This window comes from Lynx rufus, unplaced genomic scaffold (assembly GCF_022079265.1).
Source record: "Lynx rufus isolate CCGP_SWC_20201006 ecotype Redwood Valley unplaced genomic scaffold, mLynRuf1.p SCAF_12, whole genome shotgun sequence".
Taxonomy (NCBI): domain Eukaryota; kingdom Metazoa; phylum Chordata; class Mammalia; order Carnivora; family Felidae; genus Lynx; species Lynx rufus.
In genome coordinates this window covers 313,930-337,686 of record NW_025814826.1, presented here as the reverse complement: position 1 = coordinate 337,686, position 23,757 = coordinate 313,930, and the positions used below count along the sequence as shown (strand labels likewise).

Here is a 23,757-nt window from a genome sequence, read left to right as displayed (position 1 = left end):
CCATTGTGAGCTTAGAATTGCAGAGAAAAAGTCCTCAGCCTTTGTTTGTGTAACCCCATCTGTGTCCCATTACATACATCCTTTGAAGGTTCCCATTTCTTCCTAGAATTCTCATTCCCAATTCTTTCTCCATAGTGAAAGTTGATGTGTTAGGAACCTCTCTTTTTCTGTTATTTTGTTAGTCTAGTAGTAATTTATAGCTTTTAGGAAGTGATAGATGCCAGTAATTGAACAATTTATTTTATAGTGAAAAAAATTAAATTCCTTATTACAGTACTTATAACCAGGTAACTGTAGTGTGATTAAAGTCAATATTATTGGGGATATATTGTGAATCAAAGCCTCTGTTTTATGTATAAGTTTTATAGATAGATATATAGATATAGATATAGATATATAGATATAGATATATATCTTTCAAAGGTTTAAAAGAGACTATTGTTCATACTATATTCCCAATCCTACTTATGTACCTGTTGAAAAATGCATGTTGTTTACACTTACCTTATTTTGCTCACATTTCTCCTTTTCTTCCTTGTCTTAAGCTCATGCTTCATTGATTGGTCATGTCTCATTTTTTTTTTCCTTTTTTCCTCTTCTCCCCCGATGATTTTAAAGATATTTTTGATGTTTTTAAGTTTATTTATTTTGGAGCGAGAGAGAGAGACAGAGTGCAAGCGGGGTAGGGTCAGAGACAGTGGGAGACAGAATCCAAAGCAGGCTCCAGGCTCGGAGCTGTCAACACAGAGCTCAATGTGGGGCTCAAACCCACAAACCGTGAGATCATGACTCATGAGCTGAAGTTGGACGCTGAGCTGACTGAGCAACCTATGTGTTCCCACCACCATGCTCTTTTTTAATGGTTTACCCCTACTCTAATATTTCCTTGCAGAAAACATTACTTTAGTGTCTGTTCTTTTAGTACATCACTTTCTGTCAACTCCATTGTCAACGTATTGGTTATGGAATTCTACTGTCTGTGTGTGGTTTTCATCCATGACTCATTGCCCCACAAGGTTTATTATTCTTTTTCTCTTTCTTGGAAGGAGCTGAGCTAAATGTTTTTGTAATGTTTGTATTTCTCCTGGAAAGGGAGGGAGAGAGAGAGAGAATGAGCAAGTGCTAGTAGGGAGGGGCAGACAGAGAGGCAAGGAGGGGATTTCAAGCAGGTTCCACTCTGTCAGCACAGAGCCCAATGTGTGGCTTGAACCCCACTAACCGTGAGGTCATGACCGGAGCTGACATCAAAAGTGGGTCACTTAACTGACTGAGCCACCCAGGCATCCCAGAAGGAGCTACATTTAAACAGTCATATTTGGAGATTCCACCTACACCTGCCTAAATAACCCAGAAAACCGCCAGAGGATTAGCAGAACAGAGTCACCGGACCCAAGTGCAGACGAGAGGCCCACGGAAGAGGGTAGGAAGGGCGGCGAGGCGGTGCACGCTCCACGGACTGGCGGGAGGGAGCCGGGGCGGAGGGGCGGCTCGCCGGCCAAGCAGAGCCCCCGAGTCCGGCTTGCAAAAGCGGAGGGGCCTGACGGACTGTGTTCCGACAGCAAGCGCGACTTAGCGTCTGGGAGGTCATAAGTTAACAGCTCTGCTCGGAAAGCGAGAAGGCTGGAGGACAAAGGGAGGGTGAGCTGCGGAGCCCCCGGACGACAGAGCTCAGTTTGGCGGGGAACAAAGGCGCTCGCCAGCGCCATCTCCCCCGCCCATCCCCCAGCCAAAATCCCAAAGGGAACCGGCTCCGGCCAGGGAAATTGCTCGCTCCGCGCGAACACCCAACTCTGTGCTTCTGCGGAGCCAAACCTCCGGCAGCGGATCTGACTCCCTCCGGCTGCCACAGGGCCCCTCCTGAAGTGGATCACCTAAGGAGAAGCGAGCTAAGCCTGCCCCCCCTGCCGCCGTGCACCTTGCCTTCCCACCCCAGCTAATACGCCAGATCCCCAGCATCACAAGCCTGGCAGTGTGCAAGTAGCCCAGACGGGCCACGCCACCCCACAGTGAATCCCGCCCCTAGGAGAGGGGAAGAGAAGGCACACACCAGTCTGACTGTGGCCACAGCGGTGGGCTGGGGGCAGACATCAGGTCGGACTGCGGCCCCGCCCACCAACTCCAGTTATACACCACAGCACAGGGGAAGTGCCCTGCAGGCCCTCACCACACCAGGGACTATCCAAAATGACCAAGCGGAAGAATTCCCCTCAGAAGAATCTCCAGGAAATAACAACAGCTAATGAACTGATCAAAAAGGATTTAAATAATATAACAGAAAGTGAATTTAGAATAATAGTCATAAAATTAATCGCTGGGCTGGAAAACAGCATACAGGACAGCAGAGAATCTCTTGCTACAGACATCAGGGGACTAAGGAACAGTCACGAGGAGCTGAAAAACGCTTTAAAGGAAATGGAAAACAAAATGCAAACCACCACGGCTCGGATGGAAGAGGCAGAGGAGAGAATAGGTCAACTAGAAGATAAAGTTATGGAAAAAGAGGAAGCTGAGAAAAAGAGAGATAAAAAAATCCAAGAGTATGAGGGGAAAATTAGAGAACTAAGTGATACACTAAAAAGAAATAATATACGCATAATTGGTATCCCAGAGGAGGAAGAGAGAGGGAAAGGTGCTGAAGGGGTACTTGAAGAAATAATAGCTGAGAACTTCCCTGAACTGGGGAAGGAAAAAGGCATTGAAATCCAAGAGGCACAGAGAACTCCCTTCAGACGTAACTTGAATCGATCTTCTGCACGACATATCATAGTGAAACTGGCAAAATACAAGGATAAAGAGAAAATTCTGAAAGCAGCAAGGGGTAAACGTGCCCTCACATATAAAGGGAGACCTATAAGACTCGTGACTGATCTCTCTTTTGAAACTTGGCAGGCCAGAAAGAATTGGCACGAGATATTCAGGGTGCTAGACAGCAAAAATATGCAGCCGAGAATCCTTTATCCAGCAAGTCTGTCATTTACAATAGAAGGAGAGATAAAGGTCTTCCCAAACAAACAAAAACTGAAGGAATTTGTCACCACTAAACCAGCCCTACAAGAGATCCTAAGGGGGACCCTGTGAGACAAAGTACCAGAGACATCACTACAAGCATAAAATAGACAGACATCACAATGACTCTAAACCCGTATCTTTCTATAATAACACTGAATGTAAATGGATTAAATGCGCCAACCAAAAGACATAGGGTATCAGAATGGATAAAAAAACAAGACCCATCTATTTGCTGTCTACAAGAGACTCATTTTAGACCTGAGGACACCTTTAGATTGAGAGTGAGGGGATGGAGAACTATTTATCATGCTACTGGAAGCCAGAAGAAAGCTGGAGTAGCCATACTTATATCAGACAAACTAGACTTTAAATTAAAGGCTGTAACAAGAGATGAAGAAGGACATTATATAATAGTTACAGGGTCTATCCATCAGGAAGAGCTAACAATTATAAATGTCTATGCGCCGAATACCGGAGCCCCCAAATATATAAAACAATTACTCATAAACAGAAGCAACCTTATTGATAAGAATGTGGTAATTGCTGGGGATTTTAACACCCCACTTACAGAAATGGATAGATCATCTAGACACACGGTCAATAAAGAAACAAGGGCCCTGAATGAGACACTGAATCAGATGGACTTGACAGATATATTTAGAACTCTGCATCCCAAAGCAACAGAATATACTTTCTTCTCGAGTGCACATGGAACATTCTCCAAGATAGATCATATACTGGGTCACAAAACAGCCCTTCATAAGTTTACAAGAATTGAAATTATACCATGCATACTTTCAGACCACAATGCTATGAAGCTTGAAATCAACCACAGGAAAAAGTCTGGAAAACCTCCAAAAGCATGGAGGTTAAAGAACACCCTACTAACGAATGAATGGGTCAACCAGGCAATTAGAGAAGAAATCAAAAAATATATGGAAACAAACGAAAATGAAAATACAACAATCCAAACGCTTTGGGACGCAGCGAAGGCAGACCTGAGAGGAAAATACATTGCAATCCAGGCCTATCTCAAGAAACAAGAAAAATCCCAAATACAAAATCTAACAGCACACCTAAAGGAAATAGAAGCAGAACAGCAAAGGCAGCCTAAACCCAGCAGAAGAAGACAAATAATAAAGATCAGAGCAGAAATAAACAATATAGAATCTAAAAAAACTGTAGAGCAGATCAACGAAACCAAGAGTTGGTTTTTTGAAAAAATAAACAAAATTGACAAACCTCTAGCCAGGCTTCTCAAAAAGAAAAGGGAGATGACCCAAATAGATAAAATCATGAATGAAAATGGAATTATTACAACCAATCCCTCAGAGATACAAACAATTATCAGGGAATACTATGAAAAATTATATGCCAACAAATTGGACAACCTGGAAGAAATGGACAAATTCCTGAACACCCACACTCTTCCAAAACTCAATCAGGAGGAAATAGAAAGCTTGAACAGGCCCATAACCAGCGAAGAAATTGAATCGGTTATCAAAAATCTCCCAACAAATAAGAGTCCAGGACCAGATGGCTTCCCAGGGGAGTTCTACCAGACGTTTAAAGCAGAGATAATACCTATCCTTCTCAAGCTATTCCAAGAAATAGAAAGGGAAGGAAAGCTTCCAGACTCATTCTATGAAGCCAGTATTACTTTGATTCCTAAACCAGACAGAGACCCAGTAAAAAAAGAGAACTACAGGCCAATATCCCTGATGAATATGGATGCAAAAATTCTCAATAAGATACTAGCAAATCGAATTCAACAGCATATAAAAAGAATTATTCACCATGATCAAGTGGGATTCATTCCTGGGATGCAGGGCTGGTTCAACATTCGCAAATCAATCAACGTGATACATCACATTAACAAAAAAAAAGAGAAGAACCATATGATCCTGTCAATCGATGCAGAAAAGGCCTTTGACAAAATCCAGCACCCTTTCTTAATAAAAACCCTAGAGAAAGTCGGGATAGAAGGAACATACTTAAAGATCATAAAAGCCATTTATGAAAAGCCCACAGCTAACATCATCCTCAACGGGGAAAAACTGAGAGCTTTTTCCCTGAGATCAGGAACACGACAGGGATGCCCACTCTCACCGTTGTTGTTTAACATAGTGCTGGAAGTTCTAGCATCAGCAATCAGACAACAAAAGGAAATCAAAGGCATCCAAATTGGCAAAGATGAAGTCAAGCTTTCGCTTTTTGCAGATGACATGATATTATACATGGAAAATCCGATAGACTCCACCAAAAGTCTGCTAGAACTGATACATGAATTCAGCAAAGTTGCAGGATACAAAATCAATGTACAGAAATCAGTTGCATTCTTATACACTAACAATGAAGCAACAGAAAGACAAATAAAGAAACTGATCCCATTCACAATTGCACCAAGAAGCATAAAATACCTAGGAATAAATCTAACCAAAGATGTAAAGGATCTGTATGCTGAAAACTATAGAAAACTTATGAAGGTAATTGAAGAAGATTTAAAGAAATGGAAAGACATTCCCTGCTCATGGATTGGAAAAATAAATATTGTCAAAATGTCAATACTACCCAAAGCTATCTACACATTCAATGCAATCCCAATCAAAATTGCACCAGCATTCTTCTCGAACCTAGAACAAGCAATCCTAAAATTCATATGGAACCACAAAAGGCCCCGAATAGCCAAAGGAATTTTGAAGAAGAAGACCAAAGCAGGAGGCATCACAATCCCAGACTTCAGCCTCTACTACAAAGCTGTCATCATCAAGACAGCATGGTCTTGGCACAAAAACAGACACACAGACCAATGGAATAGAATAGAAACCCCAGAACTAGACCCACAAACGTATGGCCAACTCATCTGTGACAAAGCAGGAAAGAACATCCAATGGAAAAAAGACAGCCTCTTTAACAAATGGTGCTGGGAGAACTGGACAGCAACATGCAGAAGGTTGAAACTAGACCACTTTCTCACACCATTTACAAAAATAAACTCAAAATGGATAAAGGACCTAAATGTGAGACAGGAAACCATCAAAACCTTAGAGGAGAAAGCAGGAAAAGACCTCTCTGACCTCAGCCGTAGCAATCTCTTACTCGACACATCCCCAAAGGCAAGGGAATTAAAAGCAAAAGTGAATTACTGGGACCTTAGGAAGATAAAAAGCTTCTGCACAGCAAAGGAAACAACCAACAAAACTAAAAGGCAACCAACGGAATGGGAAAAGATATTTGCAAATGACATATCGGACAAAGGGCTAGTATCTAAAATCTATAAAGAGCTCACCAAACTCCACACCCGAAAAACAAATAACCCAGTGAAGAAATGGGCAGAAAACATGAATAGACACTTCTCTAAAGAAGACATCCAGATGGCCAACAGGCACATGAAAAGATGTTCAGCGTCGCTCCTTATCAGGGAAATACAAATCAAAACCACACTCAGGTATCACCTCACGCCAGTCAGAGTGGCCAAAATGAACAAATCAGGAGACTATAGATGCTGGAGAGGATGTGGAGAAACGGGAACCCTCTTGCACTGTTGGTGGGAATGCAAATTGGTGCAGCCGCTCTGGAAAGCAGTGTGGAGGTTCCTCAGAAAATTAAAAATAGACCTACCCTATGACCCAGCAATAGCACTGCTAGGAATCTACCCAAGGGATACAGGAGTACCGATGCATAGGGGCACTTGTACCCCAATGTTCATAGCAGCACTCTCAACAATAGCCAAATTATGGAAAGAGCCTAAATGTCCATCAACTGATGAATGGATAAAGAAATTGTGGTTTATATACACAATGGAATACTACGTGGCAATGAGAAAAAATGAAATATGGCCTTTTGTAGCAACGTGGATGGAACTGGAGAGTGTGATGCTAAGTGAAATAAGCCATACAGAGAAAGACAGATACCATATGGTTTCACTCTTATGTGGATCCTGAGAAACTTAACAGGAACCCATGGGGGAGGGGAAGGTAAAAAAAAAAAAAAGGACGTTAGAGTGGGAGAGAGCCAAAGCATAAGAGACTGTTAAAAACTGAGAACAAACTGAGGGTTGATGGGGGGTGGGAGGGAGGGGCGGGTGGGTGATGGGTATTGAGGAGGGCACCTTTTGGGATGAGCACTGGGTGTTGTATGGAAACCAATTTGTCAATAAACTTCATAAAAAAAAAAAAAACTGAGAACAAACTGAGGGTTGATGGGGGGTGGGAGGGAGGGGTGGGTGGGTGATGGGTATTGAGGAGGGCACCTTTTGGGATGAGCACTGGGTGTTGTATGGAAACCAATTTGTCAATAAACTTCATATAAAAAAAACAGTCATATTTGTCTTTAGTGTTTTGAGAAACAGAAGCCACTTAAACTGTTTGCAATTCCAACTTACCGACATAAGATACTACTGAAGAGTACGTTTGTATATTTTCTCTTACAAGAGATAGTTCATGCCAGTCTAAATCATGCAAACACTTCACAAGATAACATATTTAAATTTCTTAGTGTTAGTTTTTTCAACATGCTTTCAATTACCTAGGGTTCAATGTTTATCTGAGGTTACTTTGGTAAAGCATTTACCCGATATTAATCAGTTACAGGTACGGCGAGTAACATTTGGGACTACTTATGAGATCTCTTGTAATCCTCACCACATAAGGAAATGGAGACTGGTAATAAATAGTAAACGGCGTAACTGAGAAGTGAATCTACATTTGAATGATTCCAAAGCCTGTGTTCCTTGTGTAATGGTGCTCATGTGGTAATGGTGAATATTACAATGATGTTATCGAATTGGATTCTTGTAATCCTTACAGCTATTAATTCTTTTCTAGAATGTCCCGAAATCACGCATAGCAAAGCTACTGCATTCTTCTTGGCAATTCATTAAAAACAGTAAGCTATTGGAAGACTTATATTATTCATTAATTCTTGTCCCTTCTTGTGTTATTCACTAATTTGAAGTTACAGATATTTTCATGTCCTCTTTACTTTGTTTTCTACTAAGTGAGACCAAAACGTGGCACTATGAAACCAGAAGATGGAACCTTATCTGAGGACAACAATCCTGATTCTGAAAATAGAGATATGGCTGAAACTCTTTCCAAACCACAAGTCAGAGTTTATGGGGATCCTATTCCTGTTTTACCATCATCTAAATCTCTTCTGAAACCTTCTCTCAAGACGTTAGGTGTCCTTGGTCTTGCAAAGGTAAGTTGTTTCGTTTTATACTGCCCCCACCCGTACCATCCTCTTGCTCCTTATAATGATGAAAAGGATCTTAGGAAGAAATGGAAGTCCTCAAGATCATAATAGAAATCAGTGTAATGACAACAGAGAGGAAGGTACAGGATTGAAATTTAGAAAGTTTGGTGGGAGTAGATAATTCTCAGGTATGCCTTTATGGAAGCAAAGAAGGAGAAGGCAGCTGGAAAGAATAGCTCGATGCATATGAAGATGAGGAGGGGGTTGAAGGGGAAGAATTCATTTTAGAAGGGCGAGTTGAACTTAAAGTATGAAGAGTTGAGGGAAAGTATCATAAAATCACAGCAGCAATAGTGGGATTAAGGCAGAGCAGATGCTCTTTAAATTATAAAATGTGGGAGGGGATATTTTAAGTGCAAGTTAAGAAAAAAAAAGCCAGGTAACAACCAAAAAATGCTTAGACTCTTCTGAATGACTTTCAGCTGATTTCTGTGAAGAACCGAAAGAAATTTTGCCCTTGCCTTTCAGTTTAATAAAGGTGATATCCTAGATTTAGTTTAGCAAAACCTGTGTTTCTAAGGAATGCAAAGTGAAATCTGTTTTAGTCCATACCAGGTTGATTGCTAATTTTCACTTTTTGGTTATTGTCTTTCTTGGGGTTTCTAAGGTAACCTACTGTGTGGTATAATCTTGGCATATTTTAGGTCTTTTAGAGTAGAAAGAGAGGAAATAAACATTTATTCTTTTCATTAAATAAAATTTCTGGTGATGTAAATAAGGTTCTTTATCCGTGAAATGAAAAACTAAATTTGAAGCTGCGACACTGAATTTGTTTTTTTTTTTTAACTTATTTATTTATTTTGAGAGAGAGAGCAAGCAGGGTAGGGACAGGGAGAGAGGGGAGAGACATAGAGAATCCCAGACAGGCTCTTCATTGTCAGCACAGAGCTCGACGCATAGCTCAGACTCACAAACCGGTTTGTGAGATGACGACCTGAGCCCAAATCAAGATGCTTAACTGCCTGAGCTACCCAGGTGCCACTTAAGCTGCCACACTCTGAAAGAAAAAATATATAAAATATGTTTTCTGCATTCTGATTTATCTTTTTTTAATTTTAAGTTTTCAATTGTTTATGTATTTTGAGAGAGAGAGAGAGTAAGACAGAGACAGAGAGAGAGAGAGAGAGAGTCCTAAGCAGGGTCTGTGCTGCCAGTGTCAAACCCGACACAGAGCTTGAATAACCTGAGCCAAAATCAAGGTGGACGCTTAACCAGCTGAGCCACCCAGGTGCCACTCTTTTTTTAATAGTATCTGCATATAATAGACACATACACACATTCCAAATGAATGAACTCAACATGTATAAATTTTTGTCTAATATGAACTCTTTGTCATGACAGAATCATAAGGCATGAAAGGTTGCCAAGAGGGTATGCAAAATTCGTTGTAGGAGGTGATTTTTACTTTTTCAAAGATTTCCGACAATAGATACATTTTTAAAACAATATTTATTTATTTTTGAGAGAGATGGAGCATGAGAGGGGCAATGGCAGAGAGAGAGGGAGACACAGAATCTGACGCAGGCTTCTGTGCTGTCACAGAATCTAATGCAGGCTTCTGTGCTGTGCTTCTTCTGTGCTGACAGCTCAGAGCCTGACACGCGGGGCTCGAGCTCAGGAACCGTGAGATCGTGACCTGAGCTGAAGTCGGATGCTTAGCCGACTGATTCCCCCAGGCACCCCAAGATACATTTTATATTATTCAGGGGAAACTTTAGTATTCATAGTTGTTCAATTTATCCCCTAAATTCTTTCATGTCTAAAACTGAGAAAGACTGCTGAGTTGATTTTTTTTTTTGGGGTCCCTTTCTTCTTTCCTCCTGGGAATGTTCAGTCTTCCTTGATAATCAAACATGTATTGGAAGACTTTAAATCTTCAAATTGGATGATCATAAATATATTAGTTGCTTAATACTAGATTCCTTCTCGGGTCCTTAACAACCTTCCTATATGGTGTAGATAGGAAATTAGAGCTCTTCATATGCTGTTCCCAGTGGAATAATAAAACTATATGAAGTTTAAAATCGGTTTTTATATTTTTCTTAGACATCGTGGTAGTCCTGGAAAATGGCTCAAAATTCTGTAATCCTGTATTTCTCTTCTATACTTTAAATCTTGTCCCTTAAGATTAACTTTTTCATTCGTTTTACTATTTTTTTTAATGTTGATTTTTGAGAGAGAGTGAGGGAGCATATGAATCGCAAGCCAACTCCATGCTTCGTGTGGACCTGACGCAGGGCTTGATCCCATGGCCTTGGGATCATGACTCGAGCTGAAACTAAGAGTTGGACGCTCAACTGACTGAGCCACCCAGGCGTCCCAAGAGTAATTTTTAAAATGCAGTATTCTTATAAAATCCTGAATTAGTGTTTCACAGTTAAAACTTTTTATGACTCTTAATGCTATTCATTACAGAAATGACTATTTGTGTATATTAGTAAAAGCATATTTTACATCCTTAAAACTACTGTTAAAATATGGAGTTGAAATCTTGAATCTCATGTTTTTTTCCCCTGCTTTTGTGATTGTATTATTTTTACTCCTTAAGAATATTTTTAGTGTTTGTTTATTTTTGAGAGAAAGTGAGGGAGAAGGAGAGGGGTAGGGAGAGGGGTACAGAGGGTCCAAATCAGGCTCTGTGCTGACAGCAGAGAGCCTGATGCGGGGCTCGAAGTCATGAACCAAGAGCTCATGACGTGAGCAAAAATCGGAGACTTAACTGACTGAGCCACCCAGGCGCCCCTCCCCTGTTTTCATTATTATTCTTTATTTGTTCTTTATTTTTATTATTTGACAATTTAGTGTCCAGTTAGGGAATATATAGTGTGTACATTGTAGTCTTGGCTTAGGGAGTAGATTCATGGAATTCATCACTTCCGGATAACCCCAGGGCTTACTCCAACATGTGCCTTCCTCAATGCCCACCATCCCTTTTTTCCACCCCCTTAACTCCCCACCCCCACCAACCCTCAGCTTGTTCTCTGTCTTTTAAGATCATCATATGGTTTGCCTCCCTCTAGGTATTTGTAACTATTTTTTTTCTTTCCCTTCCCCTATGGTCTTGTGTGAAGTTTTCAAATTCCACATATGAGTGAAAACATGATATCTTTCTCTTGACCGACTTATTTCATTTAGCATCATACCTTCCAGTTGCTTCCACAGTGTTGCAAATGGCAAGATTCCATTCTTTTTCATGGCCAGGTCGTATTATTCCGTTGTAGATAGACCACCACCTCTTCTTTAGCCATTCATCGGTTGATGGACATTTGGGCTCTTTCCATAATTTGGCGATTGTTGATAGAACTGCTATCAATTCTGGGGTACAACCCCTACAAATCAGCACTCCTGTATCCTTTGGATAAATGCCTACTAGTGCTGTAATTCTACTTTTAATTTTTTGAGGAACCTCCACACTGCTTTCCAGAGTGGCTGCACCCGTTTGCATTGCCACCAACAGTGCAAGAGGGTTCCCATTTTGCCACATCCTCGCCAACATCTGTTATTTCCAGGGGTGTGTATTTCACCACCACACTCTGACTGATTGAGGTGTTATCCCAGTGGGGTTTGATTTGTATTTCCTGGATGATGTGTGATGTTGAGCATCTTTGCATGTGTCCATTGGCCATCTGGGTGTCTCCTTTGGAAAAGTGTCTATTCACGTCCTCTGCCCCTTTCTTCGCTTACTTGGTTTCCGGGTGTTGAGTTTGGCAAGTTCTTTATAGACTTTTTTATCCTAACCCTTTATGTGATATGCCATTTGCAAATACATATCTTCTCCCATTCCGTTGGTTGCCTTTAAAGTTGTTGATTGTTGTCTTTGCTGTGTGGCAGCTTTGTATCTTGATGAGGTCCCAAAAGTTCACTTTTGCTTTTATTTTCCCTTGCCTTTGGAGACATGTCAAGTAAGTAATCGCTGCAGCCGAGGTCAGAGAGGTGGTTGCCTGCTTTCTCCTCTAGGATTTTGATGGTTTCCTGTCTCACGGTAAGCTTTTTCATGCATTGGAGTTTATGTTTGTGTAAGGTGTAAGAAAGTGGTCCAGGTTCACTCTTGTGCATGTTGCTGTCCAGTTCTCCCAGCACCATTAGCTAAAGAGACTGTCTTTTTTGCATTAGCTACTCTTTCCTGCTTTGTTGGAGCTTAGTTGGCCACACATCTGTGGGCCTATTTCTGGGTTCTCTATTCTATTCCATTGGCCTCTGTGCTTGTTTGGAGCTAATACCGTGCATTTGAGGAGTCCAGCTTTGTAGTACAGGCTAAAGTCCGGGATTGTGATGCCTCCCCCACTCTGGTTTTCTTTTTCAACCTTACTTTGGTTGTTCTGGTCTGGGTCTTTTGTGGTTCTCCCCAAAGTTTAGGATTGTTTGTTCTAGTTCTGTGAAGAATGCTGCTGTTATTTTGATTGGGATTGCATTGAGTGTACAGATTGCTTCGGGTAGTATTGACATTTTAACAATGTTTGTTCTTGCAACCCATGAGCATGGGATATTTTCCGGGTTCTTTGTGTGTTCTTCAGTTTCTTTCATAAGTTGTCTATAGTTTTCAGCATACAGATCTTTTACCTCTTTGGTTAGGTTTAATGCTAGGTGTTTTATGGTTTGGTGCAGTGGTAAATGGGATCGATTCCTTGATATCTCTTTCTAATGTTTCATGATTGGTGTATAGACATGCAACCGATTTGGGTGCATTGATTTTAATCCTGCAGCTTTGCTGAATGCATGTATCCTTTCTAGCAGTTTTTTGGTGGAGGCTTTCAGGATGTCCACATACATTATCGTGTCATCTGCAAACTGTGAAAGTTTGACCTCTTGTTGTCAACTTGGATGCCTTTTAATTCATTTTGTTGTGTGATGTCTGAGTCTAGGACTTCCAACATTATGCTAAGCAACAGTGGTGAGAGTAGAAATCCCTTCCATGTTCCTGATCTCAGGGGAAAAGCTCTCAGTGTTTCTCCATGGAGGAGGCTATTAGCTGTGGCCTGTTCATATGTGGCTTTTAGGGTTTGGAGGTCTATTCCTTCTATCCGATTTTCTTGAGGGTTGTAATAAGAAATGGTGCTGTATTTTGTCAAATGCTTTTCCTGCATCTATTGACAGGATCATATGGTTCTTATCCTTTCTTCTCTTCATGGGACGTGTCATGTTGATTGATTTGTGAATATTGAACCAGCCCTGCTGCCCAGGAAAGAATTGCACTTGATCCTGGAAAATAATTCTCTTAATATACCGTTGCATTACATTTGCTAGTATCTTATTGAGAAGGTTTGCATCCATGTTCATCAGGAACATTGGCCTGTCATTCTGCTTTTTAGTGGGGTCTCTGTCTGCTTTGGAAATCAACGTAATGCTGGTTTCACAGAAGGAGTCCAGAAGCTTTCCTTCTGTTTCTATTTTTTTGGAACAGCTTGCGAAGAAGAAGGATTAACTCTGCTTTAAATGTCTGGTAGAATTCCCCTGGGATGCCATCCTGCCCAGGACTCATCTTTGTTGGGAGATTTTTAATAACTGATTGAATGTCTTCACGGGTTATGGGTCTGTTCACGTTTTCTATTTCTTCCCGTTTGGCTTTTGGTAGTGTGTGGGTGTCTAGGAATTTGTCCATGTCTTCCAGGTTGTCCAGGTTGTTGGCATATACTTTTTCATAGTATCCTCGGATCCTTGTTGTATTTCTGTGGTGTTGGTTGTGATCTCTTGTCTTTCATTTGTGATTTTATCTGTTTGGGCCTCTCTTTCTTCTTTTTGAGAAGTGTGGCTAGGGGGTTATCAATTTTGCTTATTTTAAAAAAACACATCTCTTAGATTGATTGATGTGTGCAACCTTGTTTTTGGATTCTATAGGATTTATTTCTGCTCTACGCTTTTTTGTTTCCCTACTTCTGCTGACGTTGGGCTTTCTTTGCTGCTGTGTTTCTAGTTCGATTAGGAGTGAAGTTAGTTTCTGTATTTGGGACCATCCTCGCTTCTGAAGATAGGCCTGGATTGCAATGTATTTTACTCTAAGGACTGCCTTTGCTGCATTCTAAAGGGTTTGGATTGCGTTTTTTCATTTTCATTTGCTTCCATATGGTTTTTAGTTTCTTCCTTAATCGCCTGGTGGACCCATTCTGTCTTGAGTAGGAACTTCTGTAACCTCCATGTATTTGGAGGCTTTCGAGTTTTTGTTCTTGAGGTTGATTCCCAGTGTCTGAGCGTTGTGATCTAAAAATATGCATGGTAGGATCTCATTCCTTTTATATTTGTGGAGGGATGTTTTATGACCCAGGATGTGATCTATATTGGAGAATGTTCTATGTGCACTTAAGAAGAATGTGCGTTCTACTGCTGTTGGATGAAAAGATCTCAATATATCGGTGTTGATATCCATGTATATAAATGTATATATTAAAGCCAATATATATCTATGTATATCTGAATACATCTGGTCCAATGACACATTGGATCTGTGTTTCCTTACGGAAGGAAACTCTTGTTTTTTCTCGTTAGCAATTATCTGATCCATTCGGATTCTCCACTCAAAAGAACAAGAGTGTGCATACAATGGAATTGTCTAAATAAGTAATTGTGTCTGGAAATAGATTATTTCTGCTATCTAACAAAAAGGAGTTCAGGGAAACATTCTTGTGATTTGTTTTCCTTAAAGTTTCAGTGTCAGTCTTCCAAGTAGTATATGAACTGGGAAACTAACTTAGCTATATAAGTACCATGTGACCTCACGAACCAGAATAACCATAAAGAAACTGCTTAAAAAACATAATAATCTCCAGGTTGTTTTTTTTTAATATATTGGCTTAAATATAAATTGCATTTCCATAAACAATAAAATGAGAAAGAAGCAATAACTAAGAGAAGGAATATAAACACATGTTCCCAGCTAAAGCAATCTATGTATTGTTTCAGTATGTGTCTGTAGACTCTGGGTCTAGGGTTCTTGCTTGTCTAGCAAGACAGCAGCGGGATGCAGGATTACAATGGGAGAGACAGCTAATGTCCCGGAGAACACAAGAGCCCGGATTAAGGGTCCTTGCTCTGTTTTTAATAGGATCAGAAGGCTTCCAAACATGGTGATGGATGTGCACAAAGAGACAATCAATCTGTGAACATGAACTCATGGGCATGAGGGAAAGGGGGTTTCAAGATATAGGGTGTTAGGGGTTAGGGTCAATGTAAAACAAAATCCTGGCGCCTGGCAGATGGTTGTTAACAGCTGACCTGAGGCAGCTTCTCTGTTTATCTTAGCTAGTCTAGGGGAGAAGACAGATGCTACCTCAGGATCCACAAGGCACCTTTCTTTTGCTAATTAGCTCCCCTCTGGGCATCTTCACCCTGCAGCCTACAGCCTATAGCCCTATTTACCTGTTTACCTCATTTGGTCCTTCCTTCCTGTGAAAGCAGCTTTCTGCCATAGGACTAAATTGGGGAGTGTGTCCTCCTGAATATCTAATCTTGTTTACGTCTCACACCTTGGTCTTGGAGCCTTTGCCCCGCCCTCTCTATACCTAGATTCCTAATATTGTTTACCCAAACTTGGGTGTGAGCATCCTATGGCTTTGTAATTTTCTATGCCTAGTTAACCCATCAGTTCAGGCTCAGGGAATTCCTAAGCTGATTCCCCACAAAAATAGGCAGTCTTGTCTGCTTTATTCACAATCTTGGAACTTAGTATTTCAACATGACCCCTTTGAGATAGGCTTAATAACAGCTATTTGTATGATCACCCCTTTTTTCACATTTTTTAATCTCATTCTCAAATGTTTCTGTTGAGTCAAACCTTCACTTTATGTTCAATAAAGTATGATACCTCTTGGCCTGTGTGATTTTTACCATGTAGGTAGCATAAACCTTCAGCAAACCTTCAGTATTTAACTCCAAGGGAGAAAACTGAGCTTTGAGATGTGTGGACTTTAGAAATAGACAAAATCTAGAGATACCCTCCTTTAAAAGAATAAGTAGCTAATCTCCTCGTCCCAAATCAAGGTATTAATTTACTGTGCGAAAGTCACACTTTTCATGCATCTGACTAATTTAATGAATTTGTGGTCATTTCTCTGATTCAGCATTCAAGAATTGTATCGTCTCTTTTGGTGCCATAAAATGCTAGGGAATGCCACTTTAGGAACTTGGGACAAATCATTTAACCTTTTTGAGTTTTACTCGCATTATCAGTAGTAAATGGGATTAAAGGTGATCATTACTTTTATACCCTCTCCCTATAAAGTTTTATGGTTATTGAATGTGAGATTCGGAGAGCATTACTAATTTCCCAGAATTCCACCCTAACGTCTGTTTCACTTTGTTCCTTTTGTGTTGTGGCAAACTTTGGTTCATAAATTTTAGGGGACACTGTCACTTTTTTTGAGAACCTTAGGATCCAAAAGAAAAAGAATTGTAAAAGGCAGTCAGGGAAAGAATAGCTCCGTGCAGAAAGAGGAAAGCTTCCTGGTTTTGTTACAGGAGCACCTCCATGTCCCATGTTTTAAATCTGGCTGTTGTGTAAATCCCAGGTGGTAAGGAAAGAAAAGGACACATTTTGTCTCTTGTCTTTTCATTTCTTTGTATCTCTTGGTCAGATGGGGTGGGGTGGGTGGGGAATTCTCAGTAGCAAAGTGTGGATATGAATAAGTACAAAATTAAGAAAGCCCTTTTAGAAATTTTGGTAACTTCTGCTTTTTAAAATTCCAACAGAAATGAAGGAGAGTTTATAAAAATTACTATTACTTGTAATGATAAAGTAAACACAAAATATTTTCCTCCATTGAATTTATGACAAACTAAGTGTCAACTGATAAAGTTAATGAAAAAAACTTCTTTTTATTGACTAAAGTAACAATTACCTTTAGTATCAAGTTCCATTAAAGGTTGAAGAAAAAAAGAAGCACAGAGGAAGTGACATGGAAGTATCAGAAAACATACATGATGCTGCGGCTGCTGGATTAATTGCACAAAGACAGAATGGAAAAACTGATAACCATCAATTGCCTATTACAGAAAATAAAGATTCTGATAGGTAAGCCTATAGCAATATTTAAATAGTAGGTAATTGTTATTTTCCTATGCAACAATCTTTTCTAGTTTGAGCTAATCTTCATGATGAACAAATTTCGTATTTTTCGTGGAGATATTTCATCCTACGTGCTAATGAGAAAAATGTAAATACCAATGTGATACCATTTTTTGCAGTCATAGTGATAAATATTTTATTAAATAAAATAACCAAAGTTAGGAAATGTGAGGAAAATGACATTCTTAGACACTGTGGTTGGATGAAATTGGTAACTCCCTTCTGAAAGGTGATTTAGCAGTGTATTTCAAAATTTCAAATATGTCGGGGCACCTGGGTGGCACAGTTGGGTAAGCATCCAACTTCGGCTCAGGTCATGATCTTGCACTTCACGAGCTTGAGCCTTGTGTCAGGCTCTGTGCTAACAGCTCAGAGCCTGGAGCCTGCTTCAGATTCTGTGCCTCCCTCTTTCTCTGCCCCTCCCCTGCTTGTGCTCTGTCTCTGTCACTGTCAGAAATAAATAATATAACGTGAGAAAAATATTTCAGGTAGGTCATCTCTTTATTCCAATGGTTTCATTGCCAGGACTGGGTCCTTCTGAAATACATGACTTCTATAAGCAAGCGCATGCGCCTGCACGTGCAAACACACACACACACACACACACACACACACACACACACTATAAGGGCATTTATTATATATTATTACATATACAAAATAGGACAGATATATTAAGGTTACATATATATATATATATATATATATATATATATATATATATATATTACATGTATATGTGAAGGATATTGTATATGTGAAGGATATAGTCACATGTATATGTGAAGGATATATGTGAAGGAGATAGTCTAAATGTTTATTGACTTATTTTGAGAGACAGACAGAGAATGTGCACACTCGGGAGCCCAAGCATTGAGGGGGAGCAGAGACAGAGAGGGAGAGAGAGAGAATCCCAAGCAGACTCCACGTTAACAGTGCAGAGGCCAACACAGGGCTCGATCTCACGACCACAAGATCATGACCTGAGCCAACATCAACAGTCAGATGTTCACCAGACTGAGCCACCTAGGGGCCCCAGAGATAGGCTAAATATCCATTCATTAATAAGGAAGTAACGTTTCACTTCTATAAAGTAATGGGGCATGTGACCATTTTAAAAAATGAATTTAGGTCTATGTGTACTGATGGTTTAACAAAGTATATTTAAAGCATTTGGTTTGGTTTGACGTCATGTCTTATGCACATTTTGTTAGAATATTTGAATATCTCCTGAATTGCAACAGAAGTTCCCTGCTACACTGGCAGTCTACCAACAAAATTGCTAGTTATTCGATTTTTGGTTTTGTTCCCCAGTGCATGAGTGCTCCAATGTTGGACCCTCAACTTAATCTGATTATTGCCAAGAGGATTCACGTGGCAACATGTCTCATATTCTATATAAACATTTCATGGCCCCTGTGCTATAAACCAAGATGCTGGTAATGCAATGAATCATTTTTATAAAGGTACCTTGCTTGCATGCCATTATCCTGCCTTTTTAGAGACTATATTTCAACATGAACCACACCAAATTTTTCAACAGTGCCTTCATGTTGTACAATTTGTGACAATTCAGTTTACAAAGTAGGACTATTTTCTGCATTCCCAACTCCTTTTACTTCTGTGTATAAAATTTTAATATGACTCATTACTTTGGATAGTATAAAATATCCTAGAGTTGGGTGACGTTTTAAAAATGTTTATTTTGAGAGAGAGAGAGAGAGAGAGAGAGAGAGAGAGAGAGCATGCACACATGAGTGGGGGAGGAGCAAAGAGAGAGGGAGAGAGAGAATCCCAAGGAGGCTCCATGCTGTCAGTGCAGAGCTCGAAGCTAGAGAACCTAGAGATCATGTCCTGAGCTGAAATCAAGAGTTGGATGCTTTGTGGACTGGGCCACCCAGGTGCCCTTAGAGTTTAATAATTTTTATCAAGCACGAAATACTGCCCTTGGAACTTCGTTTTTCTGTGGTCTTTCTAAGCATGAGAAAAATGGTAATCAGCTTATATATATCTAGAAAAAATTTAAGGAGTCTTCTCAGTGTATAATTTTGTGAGTTATTTTGTACCTTGGTCTGGCATTTTAAAAAAGCAAAAAAAAAAAAAAAAAAAAAACAAAAAACAAAAAACAAAAAAAACAAAAACAAAAACAAAACCTAGTGTTACATATATGCAATTTTTAAGACTTCCAAATATTACAAAAATACTACCTAATCAGTATGTAACAATTGAAAACTACAGCAACAATAGAAAATTAGATCAACCATGACCATTCCACTTAGCTATGAAATCTGTCAACAGCCTTCTTCACTCTCTGATCCTGATTTCCCTCCCTCCCATCCACTCTTGAATTCATTGTAGCAATTTTCCCTCTCACTCCTCCAGAATTGTTTTTTCAAGGTTACCACCGATTTTCACTTTAATAAATCTAAACAATTTCATACATCTCATTTTACTTAACCTTTCAGCGATATTTGACCCAATGGAAAACTCTCTCCTCCAAAATTCTGTCTCTATGTTGCTTGTAGGCTATCACTCACTCACCTGATTTTCCCGCTGCCTTTCTAGTCTGTACACCTCAGCCTGATTTGCTTGTTTCTTCTCGTCCCCCACCTTTTAACCCATTGATGTCTTCCAGGAATTTGCCTTTGATTTTCCTTCTCTTGACTTTTACTATCTTGTATATTCTAATGATCCTCAAGTTTACATCTCCAGCCCGGATCTCTCTCCATAATTCCAGGCCCGCATATCAAACTGCCCACTTGATATCTCTTTCTGGATAGCTATTGCAAACTTAACATGTCCCAAATTGAGCTCCTGATATTCTTTCTTAATATTTGCCTTGCATGTCTTTCCTAATTGAGTTAATAACAGTTCTATGTGTTGCTCTGCTAAAAAACTTGGTGTCATCTTTGACTCCTGTCTTTTTTTTTTCTTCTTTCTTTCACTTTTTCTTTCTCTTTTCTTTTTCTTTTTCATACACATGACATCTCATCTGTCAGCAAATCTTGTCATGTCTTCCTTCAAATATATCGAGAATCCAAACACATCTTCCATGACCAATAGACTATCATCTGTTGTTTATATTGGTGTAATAGGTAACTAAATGGTCTTCTTGTTTGTTTGTTTCTTCTTTGGTTTTTCCTCTGTTTCCGTTAATTCTAAACACATTGGATCTAGTAAAACGTAAGTCGGATTGTGTCCTTCCTCTGTTCAAAGCCTAATTGCCTCCCATTTCGCTCAGAGTACATGCCAAAACTCTTCCTAATGCCGACAAGGCCTGTATATGATCAGGTGTCTCCTTCTCTCTCTCTGATTTGAACTCTTTTCTACCCCTTTCATTCTGTCCAGCCATACTGATTTCTCACTACTCTTTAAGTACTTCGGACATACTTCTGTGCTTGCTGTTGACTCTATCTGGAATGCTTTCCCTCAGATACCTCATGGCTTGCTTTTTCCTTTTTTGTTTGTTTCTCCTTTCAGGTTTTTGCTTAAAAGTCACTTTCTTAGCAAGGCCTTTCTTGGCCATCCTGACTAGTACTTCAACTACCCTTTTCCCTATAACACATCAAAATGTGATTTCTCTGCTTTAGTTTTTCTCCTCTAATACTGTATATTTTGCCTGTGTAGCTTATTGTTATTGTATGTTTACTTCACTCATGAGTAGGATTGTTATCTGTTCATTGCCATGTCCTCAGTGCCTAGAAAATGTTCTAGTCTATATAGTACTTATTCAATAATGTTTATTGAGTGAACGGAGTTTAACTTGTGTGTATAGTTTTTAACATAATACTAGCCCCCACCTTGACAAACTTTGGCGTGGGTTCATTCTGACAACTAAGCCTGTCAGTTATGTACAGTTTTTGGATTTTGGGGGGCCCAATATTGTGTTTACTTCCTACTTGTTCTTTTAGTTGTATTTATGTTAGTTTTCATTATGGTGAAATGTATCAAAGGAATAGCAATCTTCCTTTATAATTATTAAGGAAACTAAAATATGGTGGCAAATTATTATAAGACTTTAAAAATTCTTGCCAAAGATTATGAGCCCTCAATATCTGAAATAAAAAGATGAAGTTGGAATTGATCACTTACAAATAAGAGCGAGCTATGCTGGTTAGGTATAGTCTTTTTTAACAGAGCAGTCTGCTATTCTTATACAGGGGTTTGGGGAAGAGTGGAATTTGAGAATTAGGGGACTTTCAGAAAATTAAATGGTTTTTCATCTAAAGCACCATGCTTATTTGGGTGAGACTGTTGTGGATTGGTTGGCACGCTGAAGCATGTGTATTGGAGTCATTTTTGTCCTTTATTCGCTGTCTTTCAGAAGGAAGGAGCTGAAATGGATTGGTTGGTGAGTAGGGCTGGTTGGCATTGATTAACACATTTAAAACTGATTCTGGTGGCTTCTTGTTACCATGGCTACGTGTTAGGGTTTCTTTTTGTTTTGTTTTGTTTTGTTTTGTTTTGTTTTGTTTTTCTAAGTTTGAGGTGGCTTTCCCCAGATGTTTTCTACTTCAAAGTTGCTTCTATTGACTGGGTTCAAAATGAAAGCTATTTCAAATTCTATAATTACAGATTCATTTTTGAAGTTTGGGTCGAGAGGAATTGTTTGATAATTGCTTTCACAAAGATTCTTCTTTTCTTGGATGTTATTTCCACGAAAAAAGTTATCTGTATAACAGTTTTTTGAAAAAAACCACAATTGTTAGTTTTGTTTTTGTTTTTGGTGCTCTTCGGGGCTCATGTTTAAGTCCTAAAAAAATCTGCGGGTAATTTCATTATTTTTGGAAATGTATGTAGCTGTATGGTAATAATATTCTGTTGCATGCATTTAGTCCATGAAAACAGAATTATAATTTTCTTTTTGGTGAATCCCCCATTTTTTTCTATCAGGATTAGATATTAGGCGAAAAGTATGCAAAAGTTACCAAATCATTTTTTAAAATTTTTTAAAATGTTTATTCATTTGGAGAGAGACAAAGTGAGAGTTGGGGAGGGGCAGAGAGAGGGGGAGACAAAGATTCCGAAGCAGGCTCCAGACTCTGGGATGTCAGCACACAGCCCGATGTGGGGCTCGAAGCCACAAACCCTTAGATCACAACAGAGCCAAAGTCATACACTTAACGTACTGAGCCACCCAGGCGCCGCAAACCATTTTTTTTAAACAAAAGCATAACTAATCAGATGATTGTTATTTCTGAGAGATAGATAATAACATATGAGTACTTTTGAATTTTTGAAGTGTTTCCAGATTTATGAGATATAAGTAACATACATCTGTGTAACTGTAAGGTGTACCTGTATTAATTTGATACACTTTTATATTGTCAAATGATTACCACAATAGTGTCAATAGTTCCATCATCTCACATAAATATCATTTCTTGTTTGTGATGATCTAGTCTTGTAGCAACTTTCAAATGATATGATACAGTATTGTTCACTGTAATCACCATCCTGCACGTTAAATACCCAGAATTAATTAATCTTGTAACAGGTAGTTTGTACCCTTTGACCAATATCTACCCATTTCTCACAGCCTCCTAACCCTGGCAACCACCAGTCTGTTCTGTTTTTCGTGCAATTTTTTTTAATTCCACATATAAGTCAGATCATACAGTGTTTGTCTTCCTGTGTCTGACTTCTTTTCACTAAGGATAAAGCCCTCGAGTTTCACTCATGTTGTCACAACTGGCAGGATTTCCTTCTTGTTTGTGGCTGAAAATATTCCATTGTAACTGTATACCATATTTTTAATCCATGGATCCAGTGATGGATTCTTAGGTTGTTTCTTGACTATTTTTTTTAATTTCTTTTTAGCGTTTATTTATTTTTGAGACAGAGAGAGACAAAGCATGAACGGGGGAGGGTCAGAGAGAGGGAGACACAGAATCTGAAACAGGCTCCAGGCTCTGAGCTGTCAGCACAGAACCCGACGCGGGGCTTGAACTCACGGACCGCGAGATCATGACCTGGGCCGAAGTCGGCCACTTAACCGACTGAGCCACCCAGGCGCCCCATGTTTCTTGACTATTGTAAATAATGCTGCAATAAACATAGGGCTGCAGATATCTCTCCAAGGTAAGGATGTCATGTCTTTAAGACATATACCCAGAAATGGGATTATTGGCTCATATGGAGGTTCTATCTTTAGTTTGTTGAGGAGCCACCATACTGTTTTACTTAGTGGCTGTCCCAATTTACAGTCCTACAGGAGTACAAGGAATTCCTTTCCTGTACGTCCTTGCCAACGATATCTCTTGTCTTTTTGACAATAGCCATTTTAATAGGTCAAAGTGATATCTATATACTGCAGTTTTGATTTGCATTTCCCTGATGAATAGTGATATCGAGCACCTTCTTGTGTACCCTTGGCTATTTGAATATGTTTTGAGGAGGGGCGCCTGGGTGGCGCAGTCGGTTAAGCGTCCGACTTC

General features: G+C 39.6%; 1 protein-coding gene and 1 long non-coding RNA gene across 2 annotated transcripts in view; one reads left to right on the top strand and one right to left on the bottom strand.

Moving 5' to 3' along the window:
• Positions 1–23,757, top strand: part of LOC124507605 (ankyrin repeat domain-containing protein 26-like) — a 705,441-nt gene that overhangs the window by 447,870 nt on the left and 233,814 nt on the right. The window contains 2 exon segments of the mRNA XM_047073901.1: positions 17,100–17,266; positions 21,645–21,671. Of these exon segments, the coding sequence (XP_046929857.1) occupies positions 17,100–17,266; positions 21,645–21,671 (194 nt within the window).
• Positions 1–23,757, bottom strand: part of LOC124507614 (uncharacterized) — a 150,607-nt gene that overhangs the window by 45,322 nt on the left and 81,528 nt on the right. The gene's annotated exons all lie outside the window — the stretch shown is intronic.